This window comes from Pelodiscus sinensis, chromosome 5 (genome assembly GCF_052426305.1).
Source record: "Pelodiscus sinensis isolate ZL-2025 chromosome 5, ASM5242630v1, whole genome shotgun sequence".
NCBI lineage: Eukaryota > Metazoa > Chordata > Testudines > Trionychidae > Pelodiscus > Pelodiscus sinensis.
This window is the reverse complement of record NC_143056.1, coordinates 128,736,440-128,754,044: the sequence shown is the minus strand read 5'-3', so window position 1 is coordinate 128,754,044 and position 17,605 is coordinate 128,736,440. Positions and strand designations below refer to the sequence as shown.

At 47.7% G+C, this 17,605-nt stretch overlaps 1 protein-coding gene across 1 annotated transcript; it reads right to left on the bottom strand.

Annotated features, from left to right (window-relative positions):
* Nucleotides 1-11,408: 11,408 nt before the first annotated feature.
* Nucleotides 11,409-12,353, bottom strand: LOC102449825 (olfactory receptor 5G9-like). Its single transcript, XM_025181602.3, has one exon. The coding sequence runs from the start codon at nucleotides 12,351-12,353 to the stop codon at nucleotides 11,409-11,411; it is 945 nt and encodes a 314-aa protein (XP_025037387.3).
* Between the last annotated feature and the right edge of the window lie 5,252 nt (nucleotides 12,354-17,605).

Sequence of the window (17,605 nt, the reverse complement as noted above, 5' to 3'; positions counted from 1 at the left end):
TTTGCCCAGCAACACCCATGCCCAGGGGCCCTCACCCTCTGGCTACGGCGCCCTGAGTATGGGCCTTAAGGCTGGCCCTGTCCGAGCCTAACAACCTGCCCCGTTGCTGTTTGTGGGCCCCCCACTGGCGGTGCTAGGCATGGGGCTGGGACGAAGCGGCTAGACCGTGGAGGCAGAGCGTGGGCTCCCCAGTCCCATGTGGCGCGTGGCCAAACAGCAGCTGGGAGAGGGAGGAGATCAGGCAGAGGGAACCCCCTCGGCTTGGGAAGGGAGGCTCAAATGGACAGCCTGGCTGGTGTTTCAAATCTGCAGTGCCACCGGATACGCACACGGGGCTGCCTGAAGTGTCCCTGCCACGGACACAGAGCCAGCCACGGGGGGCGTGGGCCTCACGCCCTGCACTGCACTCAGCCTGTTCACGGGGACCAACGGAGTCCACCATGTGCGACGCTCCAGTGCCACCTGCTGGGCGGCTGGATGAACAGCAGTAAGGAGTCCATCTTGGGGAGGTCCCCAACGGGGGTGTTAACCCAATCCATTTGCTCTGCAATGCAGGCGGGGCCCCCCGAGAGCAAGGAGCCTGCACGGCTGGGAAGATGCAGGGTGCTGGGATTACGCCTCTGGATCAGAAGGCGCAAAATTTGGTTTCAGTTCCCAGCCCCAGTCATAAAAACATAAGAACGGCCAGGCTGGCACAGACCAAAGGTCCATCTAGCCCAGTGTCCTGTCTGCCTATAGTGGCCAATGCCAGGTGCCCCAGAGGGAATGAACAGAACAGGGAATCAAGTGATCCCTCCCCTGTCACCAATGTCTGACACACAGAGGCGAGGGACATCATTCCTACCCATCCTGGCTAATAGCCATTGATGGACCTAACCTCCATGAATCTATCTAGCTCTTTTTTGAGCCCTGTTAAAGTCCTATCCTTCACCACATCTTCTGGCAAGGAGTTCCACAGGTTGACTGCACTGAGTGAAGAAAAACTTCCTTTTGTTTGTTTTAACCCTCCTGCCAATTAATTTCATTTGGTGACCCCTAGTTCTTATATGGTGGGCATACATAAATAACTTTTCCTTATTCAATTTTTCCACACCACTTATGATTTTATAGACCTCTATCATATCCCCCCTCTTAGTCTCCACTTTTCTAAGATGAAAAGTCCCAATCTTTTTAATATCTCTTCATATGGTACCTGTTCCAAATCCCTAATACATTTTGTTACCCTTTTCTGTACCTTTTCCAATGCCAATATATTTCATTTGAGTTGAGGCGACCACATCTGCACGCAGTATTCAAGATGTGGGCATATCATGGCTTTATATAGAGGCTATAAGATATTCTCCACCATATACGGTTTTGTTCACTGGCTTTCTGTAGCACCCCTCCCCCCCACATAGAAATTGTTCCAGTGCTCCTGTCCTTCAGCCACCCACCAAGTGAACCAGTAGCTGACTCCATCTGCCTAGGTCATTAAAATGATGAGTCGTGATACAGGACTGGGTGGTGGAATGTCGGGCGCTGGGTCTTGTTGCTGCAGGGGAATCAGGTGACCAATGGGGGTGTTAAGGCAGCTCCCTACCTGTCCTGGCACCACAGATTGCACTGTGCCCCAGAAGCAGCCGGCAGCAAGCCTGGCTTCTAGGTGGTGGGGGTGGGGTGGTTGGGGGAGAGTGCACAAGGCTCCATGCACTGCCCCCTGCCCAGAGCAATAGCTTCGCACTCCCATGGCTGGGAACCTGTTGCTGGTTGCTTCTGGGGGCAGCATGGTCTATGGTGCTAGGAGAGGCAGGAAGCTGCCTTAGCACTCCCTCTGCATGGCTGAGCAGGAGCCACTCAAGACAAACCCCTCCTACCCCAGCCCTGCCCCCCCAAAGCCAGAGCCCCCTCCTACACCCCAAAGCTCCCACCCTCAGCCCCACCCCGGAGCCCACACTCTACTCAAACTATCTTGGGTCGGGGCACCAACAATTTTCTTCAACTGGGCTATGAGGAAAAAAGTGTGAAAACCACTGCCCAAGGTCTTTATGCTGTGCCTATTCGGTGGAACTTCAGATTTGAAAAACCACCAGGAGTATACACTAGATTGCCCCCATTCAAAGCCAAATAGCCACACACACCCCTGCATCCCTTCTGCTGTGATTATTGTGGTTATATATCTCCCTCTACTGGTGTTGGGGAGATTTACTTCTGTAATGTGTCCTTCCTCTAGGAAAAGTAGTTCCCATTGAAAGGGGAAGTTAAAAAAAAATCAGAGAACTAGGGAATACACATCCCGTGAAAGCAGCTTGGATTTCACTTGTAATACTTTTTTATTTATTATATCATTGGTCTTTCTTGGCGTCATCATGGAAAACAGCTGCTCAAGACGCTGCAGCAGTCAAAAACAGTAACCGAATATTTGGAAGTGTTAGGAAAGAGATAGAAAATAAAACAGAGAGTATAATTCTGTACATCCAGGGTGCACTCACATTTCAACTGCTGCGTGCAGGTCTGGTTGCCCCATCTCAAAAAATATATTAGCATTAGAAAAAGTACAGAGACGGGCAACAAAAGTGATCAAGGGACACAGAACAGCTTGTGTATGAAGAGAGATTTCAAAGACTGGCATTATTCACCTTGGAAAAGACATGTCTCGGGGGAGACACGATACAGGTCTATGAAATCAGGACCAGTGTGGAGAAAGCGAGTAGGGGAGTGTTATTGATCCTTTCCCATAACACAAGAACCAGGGGTCACCCAGAGAAAATAAGAGGTGGCAGATTTCAGACAAACGAAAGGAAGTATTTCTTCACCCACCACACAGGCAGCCTTAGAAATCCCTGCCAGGGGATGTTGTGAAGGTCAAAACTGTAACTAGATTACAAAAAAGCATTAGAGCCATTCATGAAGGACTGGTCCATCAGTGGCTATTAGCTAAGACGGTCAGGGATGTGACCCCCATGACCCCCTTAAGCCCCTGACTGCAGATGCTAGGCCTGTATGACAGAGGATCACTTCATAGAATCATAGAATAATAGGACTGGAAGGGACCTCGAGAGGTCATCGAGTCCAGCCCCCCGCCCTCAAGGCAGGACCAAGCTCCGTCTACACCATCCCTGACAGATGTCTATCTAACCTGTTCTTAAATATCTCCAGAGAGGGAGATTCCACCACCTCCCTTGGCAATTTATTCCAATATTTGACCACCCTGACAGTTAGGAATTTTTTCCTAATGTCCAATGTGCAATCCCCTGCTGCACTTTAAGCCCATTACTCCTTGTCCTGTCCTCAGTAACCAAGAGGAACAAATTTTCTCCTTCCTCCTTGTGACACCCTTTTAGATATTTGAAAACCGCTATCATGTCCCCCCTTAATCTTCTTTTTTCCAAACTAAACAAGCCCAGTTCATGAAGCCTGGCTTCATAGGTCATGTTCTCTAAACCTTTAATCATTCTTGTCGCTCTTCTCTGTACCCTTTCCAATTTCTCCACATCTTTCTTGAAATGTGGCGCCCAGAGCTGGACACAGTACTCCAGCTGAGGCCTAACTAGTGCAGAGTAGAGCGGGAGAATGACTTCACGAGTTTTGCTTACAACACACCTGTTGATACAACCTAGAATCATATTTGCTTTTTTTGCAACAGCATCACACTGTTGACTCATATTCAACTTGTGGTCCACTATGACCCCTAGATCCCTTTCCGCCATGCTCCTTCCTAGACAGTCGCTTCCCATCTTGTATGTATGGAACTGATTGTTCCTTCCTAAGTGGAGCACTTTGCATTTCTCTTTATTAAACCTCATCCTGTTTACCTCTGATTCTGTTTGTTCTCTTTGGAGCACCTGGCATTGGCCACTGTCGGAAGACAGGACACTGGGTTAGATGGACCATTTGTCTGAGCTAGTATGGCCGTCCTTATGTTCCTTTATTTCACGCCCCTGGATATCTGGGACCCCTTCCCCTTCCTCACTCCCATGAGCATAGCTGACTTTAGATGCAGCCTCTGGCCAAGGCTCCAATTTTCTATTGAAAACACTGAACCTGGGTAATTTTTGTGCCTAGCTCTCATGTCCAGGAGCTAGTATGCAAAGAGAGTTATAGGAGCTGCGAGACACTTTGTCAATTCCCTGTTTCGCCATCCGTTCCCAGGGTGATTCTGGGTCATGAGGCAGTTTAAAGTTGCCCATTCTCTTGTGTTATCCTCCCTCTTGACTTCTCTCCCCTTCTTGTACTTCCTTAAGCTCCTGTCTCTCACCTAAATTTGGTCACTTTCTTGAGGAAAATGAACCGGAAGCTTCACCAGCTGGGATCAATTCAAAACAGGCCTGGCATTGCTGAAGGTTCAACAAGTTGTAACAAGCACCATTGACTCCAAAGGAGGGAAAGATCAATTAATGAGATCTTAAACACACACACAACAAAACAAAACACAAACTTCCTTACCTCTGGTTAAAAAATGGATCTCAGGAAGTGACTCCACAAAGTTCATTAAGTACTTGGTCATGGATTTTGAATGGAAGTTTTTTCCATGACTAGGGTAATAAGCAACGTTCCTGCTAATCTTTTCCATCCATATGAAGTTTTTTTTCCATCTGTGTGCAGAATAAATGTTATGTGCATCAAGGTATGTGCAGGTGTGCACCACCACTAGAAACAAACACCCAGCGGTGAGTGCTCTGCTCAACAGCTGAGAGGCATTGGAATATCTCCACACAATATCGCCACACAAACACACAGCTTACAGGGAACACAGGCGGTACGGCTAGACTGCAGGGTTTTTTAAAACTCCAGTGTGTCCAGGGAACGCGTTTGCTCTTCTGCTTTTTTTTTTTTTTTTTTTTTTTTTGCAGAAGAGCAAACGCACTCTTTTGGACAAAACTTCTGTCGACAAAAGCCTGTAGTCTAGATGTACCCTATAAGAGGAGAGGTGAAGAAGAAAGGTGTCGGGAAAAGCCCTCACAAATTCAGCAATAGGGGTGTGGGGGAGATCCCCCCTATGTGACCTGGTTCTATGGGACAGACCTTCCCCTTAGATTTGCCAAGACATCCAACAGAAGGACATGTTGCTTTTGTCCCTGGACAGTACAGTCTGTAAGTCTGTCTATACTTGAGGAAGAAGTTCAGTTTTGGTGGCCAGATGGTAGCTGAAAATAACACTCACATATTAATACTCCCAGCACCAGACAGTATCTGGACATGTGAAAAGGAGCCTGGGGAAGAGACATGATAACAGTCTTCAAATGATTTTAAGTAAATATTTGGAATGCTCTAACCTTATTGCTTGTGTCTGTCTGCGTGCTTAAATGTAATAAACTGCCGTTTTAGACAGAGCATGTTTGCTTGCTTTAATCTTATCAGATGGAATCACTGTGTTCCCATTGATTTATTCCTGGCACTGCTTAGAGTAAAATAGTTAAGCGGTGGGTTCTGAAAACAGTGAGTAATCACCCCCTTTTGCTCTAATCTGGCTCACTTTTGCAAATGGACTGGAAATTAAAGGGAACAGTGCAGTCAAATGCTTGAAAGCTCAATGGCAACCTTTAAAATACACTATAATAGCAACTCACACAATATGTATAATGCCCCCCCCCCCCCAAAAAGGTAAGAAGACCAGAAAATGTGACCATGGCTAACCAACAGAGTAAAAAAAGCAGCTAGAGACATAAAGATAGCTTTTAAAACTTGAAAGTCAAATCCTGCTGAGGAAAAGAGAAAGCAACACAAAGTCTGGCAAGTCAAGTGTAACTGTATAATTAGGCAGGCAAAAAAAAAAAAAAAATTCAGGAGAAACTAGCAAAAGACCCCAAAACTAACAGCAATTTTTTTAAGTTACTCAGAATCAGGAAACCTGAATGTATCAATTTTGACTCACTTCTGTGGCACCTCCTGCTGGTCATTCTGGGAATTAGCTCTTCTCCAGCATGGAAGCATCATTCTCTGGCTTTCGGTGAATAGCAGCTGAAAGAGACCTGAGAGTGATCTTACTGAGCAAACTAGAGAATGTTTTGGTGTAACACATGGTTCAGTGTGTGCGCTGTTTCCTTCTAATGATTCCTCAGTGCATACCAACCTACTACAGCTACCAGATTGAGTCTTTAACTCAAGTGATAGAAGGTTAGACATTTAGGTCTGGGTCTTGGGGTTAAACCTCATGGATAACTCTGATAGCACTCTTTACATTTGCAATACAATATGGCAGACTAAAAGGCCAGCATCATTTTGGGAGCTGTGACCATGCAATTACTAGAAGGGATTGAAAAATGGAATTTCTGGTCCATGGGAAATTCTGATATTTCTCCATTAGTTTTTGTCCCACATCAAGATGAAAAAGTCAGAAGTTTTTGTGGAATGAAAAGTTCTGAGAAAAATGTGCACTAGAGATGTGCTTTTGTTTCAGTGGGACATTGATCTGCATCAGCCTCAGCTACTGCTATGTCTTACGGGAGCTTAATTCAGGTGCCTCATGCCCCATTCTCTCTAATGGGCTGGGCTCACAGATCAGACTACATTTCCCAGGATCCACTGGGGTCACGGCCCACCACAGGAGGAGTCCATGGAACATGATGGGGGATGTAATCCACCCTGAGGAGTCCAGTCCATACTAGAGGAAGGGGACACAAGACTCTGTTAATTTTTCAAAAATACAGCGTTACTTTGATTGTTATTTTTTATTTCCAATTTCATAAAAAAGGGATTGTTAAAATTGTTCCATTCAATTTTTTAGTAATTTTTAAAAATGGGAATTCTATCAAGTATATATTTTTTTCCCTCATCTCTAGAAACTGTTGTCATTCGCTATGTTTTAACAAAAAGGGCTATGGTCAATGTGGTTTCCAATAACACTGTCTTCTAGTTTTCAAACCTGAAGCATTGATTTAGCTGTGCCAAGGCAGAGCACTACACCGAATTTCTCCATTTGATCTCTTTGCTGTAAGGTTTACGGAGAAGCAATCCTATTCCGGGTCCATCCTGTTTTTCTGGCTCATCTTGGTTCAGTTTCACTCGACATTCACTCAGTTCTGTCAATTTTGAGGACTGTACTTGCTTTGGTGATTCTGTCTCTTTTCTATGTGGAGGAGGGGATGCCATCATGCCACCGGGCAGATCTCTGTGGACCGTCCCCCACAGATCTCAGCTAGGATTCCAGGGAATGAATAACTAGATATCTTTTCTTCAGACTGTGTTTAAGGCTGGAAAGAATCCCCAGATCATTAATGACTTGATGACCTTCTGAGGTCTCTTCCAGTTCTATGATTCTATGAATCTAATTTGTAGTTAAATTGTATTATGTATCTCAGGAGACGGGCTGGCTGGATCCTGCTCATGTGTTCAAGGTCTAACTCATCACCACATGTAGGGCAGGGAAGGAATTTCTCCCCTCTCACTCTGGAAGTGATGTTGGGGGAGGGGGCGGGGTTCTGCCTTCCTGTGCTGAATGGGGAGAGAGGGAGCTTGCTAAGATTATCTGGTTATATCTCACATCATCATTTCCCTCCCACTGCAGAGATCTCCCGCCCTGGTGCACCTCAGCTCCTCCGATTCTCTGCCCAATCTTGGAATACTCTTTTCTGCTGTAGGCCTCATTTTCTAATTTCAGGTGGTGGGTTTGGAGTGCTGGTGGCCTGTGATACACAGGGGGTCAGATGAGATGATATTGGAGATATTTAAGAGCAGGTTAGACAGACATCTGTTAGGGGTGATCTACGGTGCTTGATCCTGCTGTGAGGGCAGGGGACTGGACTCGATGACCTCTCGAGGTTCCTTCCAGTTCTAGCGTTCTACGATTCTATCTGGGAGTCCCTTCTAGCCCTAAAGCCTGTCTGAAGAAAAGATGTCTGCTTCTTCAATCCCTGGTCCCCCAGCTGAGGTTTGTGGAGGATGGTCTACAGCAGTCGTTCCCAAACTTTTTGGCATCATGCCCCCTTTTTGATTTTTGAGAAACCCTCACGCACCGCTCCCCAAATAGCAGCAAAACTTGTTGAGCAAAAAAAAAAAAAAAAAGAACTGACGGGGGCCAAAAAACAAAAATTGCAGCAAAACTAAGGGGGAAATAGGAGGAGAGAGGGAGAGGGGCTGGTCACCTTGCATACACACACCCCCTAAAATGTCTTCACTGGTAGCATGATGGCTTCCCCTCCTTCTATTTTGTGCTGTCTCGGCTAGGCCTTGACAAGAAGAACCCAATGCTTTGCAAGCTTAGTTGTGTGTGCACGCACGTGTGTGTGTGTGTGGAAGGAACCATCTTGGTTGTGTGTGTGTGTGTGTGTGTGTGTGTGGAAGGAACCATCTTGGTTGTGTGTGTGTGTGTGTGTGTGTGTGTGTAAGGAACCATCTTGGTTGTGTGTGTGTGTGTGTGTGTGTGTGTGTGGAAGGAACCATCTTGGTTGTGTGTGTGTGTGTGTGTGTGTGTGTGTAAGGAACCATCTTGGTTTTGTGTGTGTGTGTGTGTGTGTGTGTGTGTGTGTGTGTGTGGAAGGAACCATCTTGGTCGTGTGTGTGTGTGTGTGTGTGTGTGTGTGTAAGGAACCATCTTGGTTGTGTGTGTGTGTGTGTGTGTAAGGAACCATCTTGGTTGTGTGTGTGTGTAAGGAACCATCTTGGTTGTCTCTACCAGGATCTGTTCCTTCACAGGAGGAGGAGGAGTGGAGTCAGACCCGGGAATGCAGTTGCCAGGAACCCATAGGAGAATAATGCCCTGGGAAGGAGGGCGGGCGTCATGCATCCTGGTGGTACATCAAGAGGGAAGGGTGCTGCATGGTAAGGACGTGTTGTGCAATAGCAGAGGAGAAGCGGGTCTGGATATGGCTGTGGTAGCCAGGATGGGAAAAGTGGGTGGGTCCTGACTTCAGGTGGGCAGGAAATGATAGGACCATCTCTCTCTCCCCTCCAGCTGGCCACGGGGAGGAAAAGGATAGCTATACCAGCTAGGGGCCCCACCTGGCACTCAGGGCTTGCCCCGCTTGGTGCTCCTGCTGGGGAGGGTGATTGGGAGCTTGCCTTTCTACCCCGCCCAGTGTTTCCCAGGCAGAAGCAGAGCCAGCACTGGTGTCAATCAGCCTGGATCCTAAGTCACCCAGGCCCGCCTGCAGCTGCCGACTTCTCTACTTCCTTTAAACATCCATTCAAAGCCCTCTCTGTGCTGTTACATTGAAGTCAGCATGAGTCGTCAGCAAACCTAGGAGGCTGATGTGTACATGGTCTCTGTTGAAGGAGTAAAGTGTCTGTGAACTTCTGTTACGTTCTGAGGTACAATCCAGACCAGTGGCAGGCGGGGAGTGTCACCAGCTGACCAGTGACCCTGGGTTCCTTAAATGCTCAGTTGTTGTTTCTCACAGTCCGGAAACAACGCCAGCAGATAAGCCTGCACTGAGAAACTCTGCTCTGATTCCACTGCTCTGCTTGTTACACCCCAGCCATGCTCTGGTGTTCACCCACCGTGGTCACTCTTGGCCACATGACTCCCAACCCATGCCCAGTCCTGCGTTTTCCCAAACCGACATGCTCGGCAATGGCTAACCCTTTCCTGTGCCATTCACAGGGATAACAGGGTTCACTTGCTCTTTTAAACTAGAGTTAAATATCACGTGGATTCAAACACAGCACTCGGTTGATTTAGAGGGAACTCAAACAGGTTCATTGCCAATAGGACATAAGGTAAGTGATGCCAAGTAAAAGATGTAGGTAGAGATGCGTAGAAGCAAATCAAAGTGGAAAACACATATCTGAACATCTAACCTAGCAAGTTTAGCTGGCACAATCTAGTCTATCAAGGCACAATTGTTGTTAAAGATGGTTTATCTCCCCAGTCACTCTTAGGGTGTGACTAGACTACATGGCTCCGGTATGCCTCGTGAACTCAGGATTACAGGAGCAGTTGACAAAGGCTTCCCTTGTTGACCGTGCCGCGTTTAGACTGCCGCGCTGTGCCGGGTCAGTTGATTGTCGGCACAGCGTGGTGGCCATTTTTATTTTAATGAAGCGGGGATTATTTAAATCCCCGCGTCATTGACTATGTCTAGTAAACTACTTTACATGGCTCCGTCAACGCCGTGTGAAAGGTAAGTCAAGCATCTTTGCCCCTCTCTGTTACAGTCCAGTGAATAGAACAGGTGGTGACTGAGTGATCTCACAGCGAAGGGGACAATGAGGAGTCCTGTGGCACCTTGGAATCACCCCATTAAACATGCCATCTCTGGGAGTTCCTTCCCACCATCAGCGTTACAGATCTCTCAGGGCAGTTACTGCTGAGATGTTAGGTGAGTGTCACCGGGGAGGTGAGGTGTTGTGCACGAGAGGGGAAGTGGTCTGTCTGACTGTGAATAGAACAAGTAGTGATTGGGTGATCCCACAGAGAAGGGGACAGAGAAGAAACCAGCATGGAGCTCCCTTCCCCTCCAGACTCCATACTTCCTTCACCGCAGCTTGAATGAACATTGTTTTGGATGGAGTAAACTTTGTCCCTGACTTGATGAGCATCATTAAGACAAGTAACTTCTTTCTTTTGTTGTTTTTATATATACGCCCACCTCTGTACCTTCCACTCCAATGCATCTGATGAAGTGGGTTTTACCCCCGAAAGCCTATGCCCTAATAAATCTGTTAGTCTCCAAGGTGCCACAGGACTCCTCGTTGTCCCCTTCTCTGTGGGATCACCTAATCACCACTTGTTCTATTCACAATCAGACAGACCACTGATGTAAAGCCTGCATGTAAAGAAAATTGGTAGGTAGGAGGAGGATTGGGTAGGTTGAGATAACAGGACTTGTGATAAGAACATATCATGAGAGCAGAAGAACAGCCATGCTCCATCAAGCCAATGGTCCATCTAGCCTCCTTTCCTGTCTTCTGACAGGGGCGTCTGAGGGACCAAGCAGGGGATGCTCTAAAACCATTCATTGGGTCCAGCCTAGAATCTCACCCTTATTAGGCAAATACCCTCACTTCACGCACTGAAACAGGAGGAAATAAGAAAATAATAGTGCTTTATTGAAAAAGGAACAATGTTTCCACTCCTCAGCTCAGTGTGGACAAGCGGGCGAAACCCAGGAATGAGTGTGGGGTATAGACCCAGTTCTGGCCCCAGTTGGCAGAGGAAAGGAGGCTGTGATAGCCCTAGCCAAAGAACCTGGGTCCTTTTGTCTCTACCTGTATGTGCGTATAGATTTGGAGGTAGCTGGGCCTGTCCTCATTGTGTTGACAAAGACGGTGACCATCATGAGGAATAGTGAAACAGTTCAAAGGCAATTTCCCCCCCGGACAGTTCTGGTAGGCAGAACCCTAACTGTAGGGCTACTCCTATCCACACTAATTTTCCCTGTCCCCCAGAATTGCTCCTGGTTGCTCACTCTTTGTGCTGGGAAGACAAAGTTCTCTAATAAATCAGTGATTCCCTACAGGGCGAGGAGGAGGTGGAGATTGTTATCTGCAACTTATGTCCCAATAGAGGCGCCCTTCCTCTGTACTATCCTCCATAGGGCGTCCTTCACTTCCTTGTTCCTCAGGCTGTAGATGATGGGGTTCATCATGGGGATCACCACGGTGTAGAAGACAGCCGCCACTTGGTCTTGCCCTTCGGAGTAGCTGGAGCTGGGCCTCAGGTAGATGAAGAGGATGGTGGTGTAGAACAGAGTGACGGCCATCAGGTGGGAGGCGCAGGTGGAGAAGGCCTTGTGCCTGCCCTCGGCGGTGTGGATCCGCAAGATGTTGACCAGGATGTACACGTAGGAGACAAAGATGGTGAGGAAAGAGAAAAGGCCAATCAAGGAGGAGATGACGAAGAGCAGGACTTGGTTGACCAGGGTGTCAGAGCAGGAGAGCTTCAGTATCAAGGGCACATCACAGAAGAAATGGTCAATGACGTTGGAGGCACAGAAGGGGAGGCGGAAGGTAGTGTTTGTGTGTATCAGACCATTGGTGCAGCCCACTAAGTAGGAAGCCACCACCAGCCAGATGCAGACCTTCTGGGACATAACAACTGGGTATAGGAGTGGGTTACAGATGGCCGCGTAGCGGTCATAGGCCATGGCAGCCAGTAGGAGGCACTCCACAGTGGCAAACACAGCATAGAAATAGAACTGAGTGGCACAGCCAATGAACGAAATGGCTTTCTTCTCAGCCAAGAAGTTGGCCAGTGTCTTGGGGACGACAACAGTAGAATAGCAGAGATCTGAGAAGGACAAGTTACCGAGGAAAAAGTACATGGGGGTGTGAAGGCGGGAGTCGAGATGGATCAAGGCGATCATCCCAAGGTTCCCAACAAGGGTGATGAGGTAGATACCTAGGAACACCACAAAGAGGGCGACTTGGGTTGTCAGGTCACCTGTGAATCCCAAAAGGATGAATTCGCTCACTGTCGTCTGATTCCCCCCAGCCATTTCTGCAGCAGATGGTGTCTGGTTGGAGAAAGACAGAGAGTCAGTAAACACACACAGTGTTGTCACAGCTCTTACACTCCAGCCATCTCTGAAGTCTCAGAAAGCCTCAACTTGCAGGGAGTTTGGGATCCAGTTTTGGACCACTGTTATTTTTAAAAGCACTAAGAATGATCAGGAGCTTATTTCGAAATTGGGAGCATCTACTCAGCATTTATTTTGAAATTACTCCTCATACAATGAGGGTTACAGGAGTCGGAGTAAGAAGTCCGCCAGCTTGACAGTATTTTGACGGTATTTCGAAATAACTGCCTGCTGTGTAGATGAGATCTCCACCAAGGGATGTCAGAACTCTCAGTATGAGAGACACACATCTGTCCCTTTTGTTGTTTCCAAATCCCTTTTCTCTTATGTTCCCCATTGTCCCTACTCTTAAGATTAAACCAAAATCGGCCATCTGGTCACTCTGTTCATTTCTGGTCACACATTCCCGTAGGGTACCACACCCCGTGAGACATGCTGGGTAAGCACAGTCAGTAGACAGCCCCAGGACCTGGTGTCAGAGTTGGCATAACATAGGAAAAGTAAAGGCACAAGCTCTGACATGCAGGGAGACCAGAGAGGCGTCGTATATGCAGTGAACCCTATGATCATGGCAGATGTGCTCCATGGACTTGGGAGCTAGGATGCCTCCATGTATTTTGCCTTCCCCCAGCCCAGCTGCTCACACTGGTTGCTGGACTGAAGGGTTATTCCCTGTAACAGCAAAGCAATGGGACAAATTGCCAAGGTATGTGAGGGAAATCAGCCTCCAATAGAGATAATCCAATCAAGATTAGGGACAAATGCTGGATTAAGAGGTGGATTTTGTTATTTTGCATTTAGGCAGCACTTTCTACCTAGGGATCTCAGGGCACTTCATGGAGCTGAGTCAATGTTACTATCCCACATGCTTCAGATGGGGAAACTGAAGAACTGAGAAGCAATTGGCTGGAGCAGAGTTGGCAACTGTTGCCCAAAACTCTGACAAAAGTGTCTGGGGGTAAAACTAACTGTTGGTCCTGATGCTTTCGCTCCTCGAGAAACTCCCTGGCACCTCCTGCTGCCTCTGGAGATGGCGTGTCGCTATGGGGATGCCATATGAATCTTCACAGTCGCTGGCAGGAACAAGGGCAGGAAAAATAGTCGGGGCGTCAGTCATAAGACAACAAGAAAGAAAACGCAGCTAAGAGACAGTGGGAAGATGGTGTCTCATATTGGTATTATTTTGTATTGTGGTAAGACAGTGGTTCTCAGCCAGGGATACGGGTACCTGTAGGTGCACACAGATCTTCAGGGGTAACGCACCTCATGTCCTTATGGACCAGTGAACCTTTGCAGTCAGGCCCAGCCCTAGGGTAAGGTGAGCAAGGCAAATGCCTGGGACCCTGCATTTTCAGGGCCCCGTGCTACTGAGTATTCACCATCCACCAGCCGGGTCTGGGGCCCTGCTCCCAGCGTCCTGCCTGTGGCCCTGCAAACCCTTTGGCTGGGGCCTGTTTGCAGTGGATTCTCTTGAGGGTTAGCTCCCAAAGTAACATTGATTCAAGTTGCGGGGAAGGCAACGAGGAGTCTGGTAAAGATGGACGCTCCGTGCTTTCTTCCCCCATTTGTTAGCTCGCTAGCTCAGTTTAATATGAAAAAATGGAGCTTCGTGGCTTTTACTGGGCCTGTCAGAGAATCAGATACACAATCCTCAGGCTAAGGCAGACTTCTAACACTCCCGACATGCCTGATTTAAACACACTTTGGTCGTAATTCCATCATGTGAGAATATTAACAATAGAGGAGTTGTTAGTTTTCCAGTGATGCCTCATGAGGGTCTGAACACAACAGCATGCTTAAGGTCGCAAGTCTGATCATTGTGATTAGTACTGTATTTCTAAGGAACTGACTGGCGGTAGGCAAGCTGTTAATATCTGCTACGTCTTCCACGTCACCCAATCCTCAAATGGGATTATTCACTGAGGTATAAATAGTTTATTGTTAATTATTATTAAGCTTCAAGTCTGGAGACGTAAGCCTCTGTTTGTGTTTCCAGCCCTGTTAACACATGGATGCTCCTACTGATGGTCTAACACACACAGCCACTTCTCTCTGAAGTCGAGATTCATACAGTAATGGAAGTGGTATATACAGTATATGGATGTATTGGTTAGCAAATAGATGATGGTCTCTGTCTAGCCTTCTCTCTCAATCCTTCGCTCGTAAAGGTTTTACGAATTGGCAGAGAACGTCTTCCTGCTGTTGACCATTTTTTACCACCAAGATTTGACCCACTCAATCATTTTGGCTTAGATTCGCCGGTGTCATGGGACCTCAGAGTTACAAACACCTCAGGAACGGAAGAGGTTTGTGACTCGGAAATGTTCGTTCAAAACATTCAGGTGGTTCTTTCAGAAGTTGGCAGCTGAGCACTGAGTTAGTACAGCTTGGAAACTTTACCACAAGGAAGAAAAAATGCCGCTTTCCTTTGATTTTTTTTTTAGTGGTTTATGTAGTAACATAAAAGCCTAAAACATTATCCCAGGTCTGAGTCCTGAGGCCTAGCTAGCAATTTACATTTAACGCCACACCACACTGTATTTGGTGTGTGTGAGTGTGTATGTGTGTGTGTGTTTGCTGTTGCCTGATCATTTACTTCTGATTCCAAATGAGGCATGTGCTTGGCCGATCAGTTCATAACTTTGATGTTCTTAACTTGGGGGCTTACTTTACTTTCTAGCTGCCTTGCCCAGTTCCGGCCACTCAAAGCATCTGTCAGCCTTGTCGAATTGGCTAGAGCAAGCAGCGTGTCTGCCTTGTGTCGCTAGAACGGTGCAAAGCAGCCTGTGCATTTGGCCATTCCTTTGTGCGGATCGTTAATACGATGCTCAGGGTCAAGGCAGCTGGAAGGAAATATGATAAAATATTTGTGGACAGCTAGCTACATAGCAGAAGGTAGAGGTTATTTTTTAAGGTTATTTTTGATCTTTTCTCCCTGTAATATAAAGGAAATAGCAGAAAGGCTCTTTCACTTACCTTTCCCCACTTTCACTCAGACTACAATATATTGCAAGAACTTCCCACTCCAGAGCCTCCAACTGGGTTGCTGCATCAAATGGCCTTTCCTTTCTAGCCAGTCTCTCTATCTAGGCACCTCCTTGGACATCCTCGCCATTGTCTCTGAATGCCCGCATTTCTCCCCCCACCACAGCAAATTCTCACTGTTGGGACGGTGACATCGTAAGATTATTCCAGCGTTGTTGAGTCTCAGGGTTCAGCAGCCTGCCTATGCAGCACCGTGACATCTCTCTTGCTGACTCTGGGGCTGCATCCACACCGTGAGGATTTATATGGAGAGTCTGTGACCATGGGACCCGCTCCCAGAGGCATCTCTGACCTTAGGTGCACAACAAGGCAGCAATTACAATTACCACTGCAGCCTTTGGCATTGGAAAGTCATTGCACGGACACTAGGGAAACTAGGGGAGAAAACTGAGGAGCGACTAGAGATGGCCGGGGGCAAGACTCATGCCCAACACAACTCTCAGGATTGTTGGTGTGATGAGAGCATCAGGTCTCCAGCACAGCTGGCTGGGGCAGATGTGCAGAAAGAGAGTTCTGAGGATCAAGTCCAAAACTCTAGAATGGAGTGGGCAAGATATAGCCCGGGAGCTAGATCCAGCCCACCAAGCCTTTCAGTCCAGCCTGCCAACCCACCCCACTGCAGACCTGCGGACTGCTCCATCTGCTTCTCTGCACCGGGGGAGAAGCTTTGCATGCTGTGAACCCCTTCCTTCACCCAAACTTCCTCGGACCCCCACCTTCTCCTGCACCCCAAGCCCCCTTCTATACCCAGCCTCCGTCCCTGGCCCCACATCCCCTCCATAGAAAAGTGAGGCCTTTGACCACTTACCAAAATCTTGGCGTGGCCCCCCCCCCATCAGAAATTATTGCTCACCCCTGTTCTGGATGCATCATGAACCTGGATAGAACCACATGTTCCTTCTCAATGGGAGGGAGAGAGGCAGGAAAACACTACGGCTACGTCTAGACTGGCGCAATTTTCCGCAAATGCTTTTAACGGAAAAGTTTTCCGTTAAAAGCATTTGCGGAAAAGAGCATCTAGATTGGCACGGACACTTTTCCGCAAAAAGTGCTTTTGTGGAAAAGCGTCTGTGCCAATCTAGACGCACTTTTGCGCAAAAAAGCCCCGATTGCCATTTTCACCATCGGGGCTTTTTTGCGCAAAACAAATCTGAGCTGTCTACACTGGCCCTTTTGCGCAAAAGCTTTTTGCTGAATGGGAGCAGAATAGTATTTCCGCAAGAAGCACTGATTTCAGACAGTAGGAAGTCAGTGTTCTTACGGAAATTCAAGTGGCCAGTGTGGACAGCTGGCAAGTTTTTCCGCAAAAGCAGCTGCTTTTGTGGAAAAACTTGCCAGTCTAGACACAGCCTACTGGTTTGTTTGGTTTTTTTGTGTGTGGGGGGGCATAAATAAAGGATGCCGCCTTAAGGAACAGAAGCCCAGATCCCCAGCTATCATAAGCTGGCACAGTTCCATTGATCTCACTGATTTACACCTGTTCAGGTTCTGGCTCCTCATGCCTCTACCTCTCAGGGTCAAGGAGACTGGCCCCTACAATTTTCTTGAAGAAATCCGGAACAATAGAAGGCAGGTCAAGCCAGTTAGCCAGAGCTGGTCCACAACATTTTAGCACCTGAGGTGGGGAGCTCAAATGACGCCACCATGCCTCCTCGCTTGGGCCAAAACTTTGAAAGGTCTCAATTCTGTGGGACCTAATGGCACCGCCCCCCCCCCCCACCGTCTGGCACCTGAGGCGTCCGCCTCAGTTTGCCTTGTAGTTAGCCCTAAACCCCCTTTCCCTTTGCGCCCCTAGTGAAATGTGGCCCACATCCAGAAAGACAGACCCAAAGAATTGCACCTTTAAAAGTCTTTGTGATTTGAAGAACCCAATCACATAGGAGAATGGAGGCAGAATGTTTCTAGAGAGTTCCGAGAAGGAATATTACTTCTCTGGCACATCGCTTTAGTGAGAGTTTGCTAAGACTTGCCCTCAGTTAACCATTGGCCAGATTAACCCTAAGCCCCGTGACACTTTCTGGCGCAGAGCTAGAAGTCACACTACTCTTTGCAACCAGGAGAAAGGCAAAATGGGGGGAAAACACCACTGTGGAGTTGTAGTTACATGTATACATTGCTACATGCTG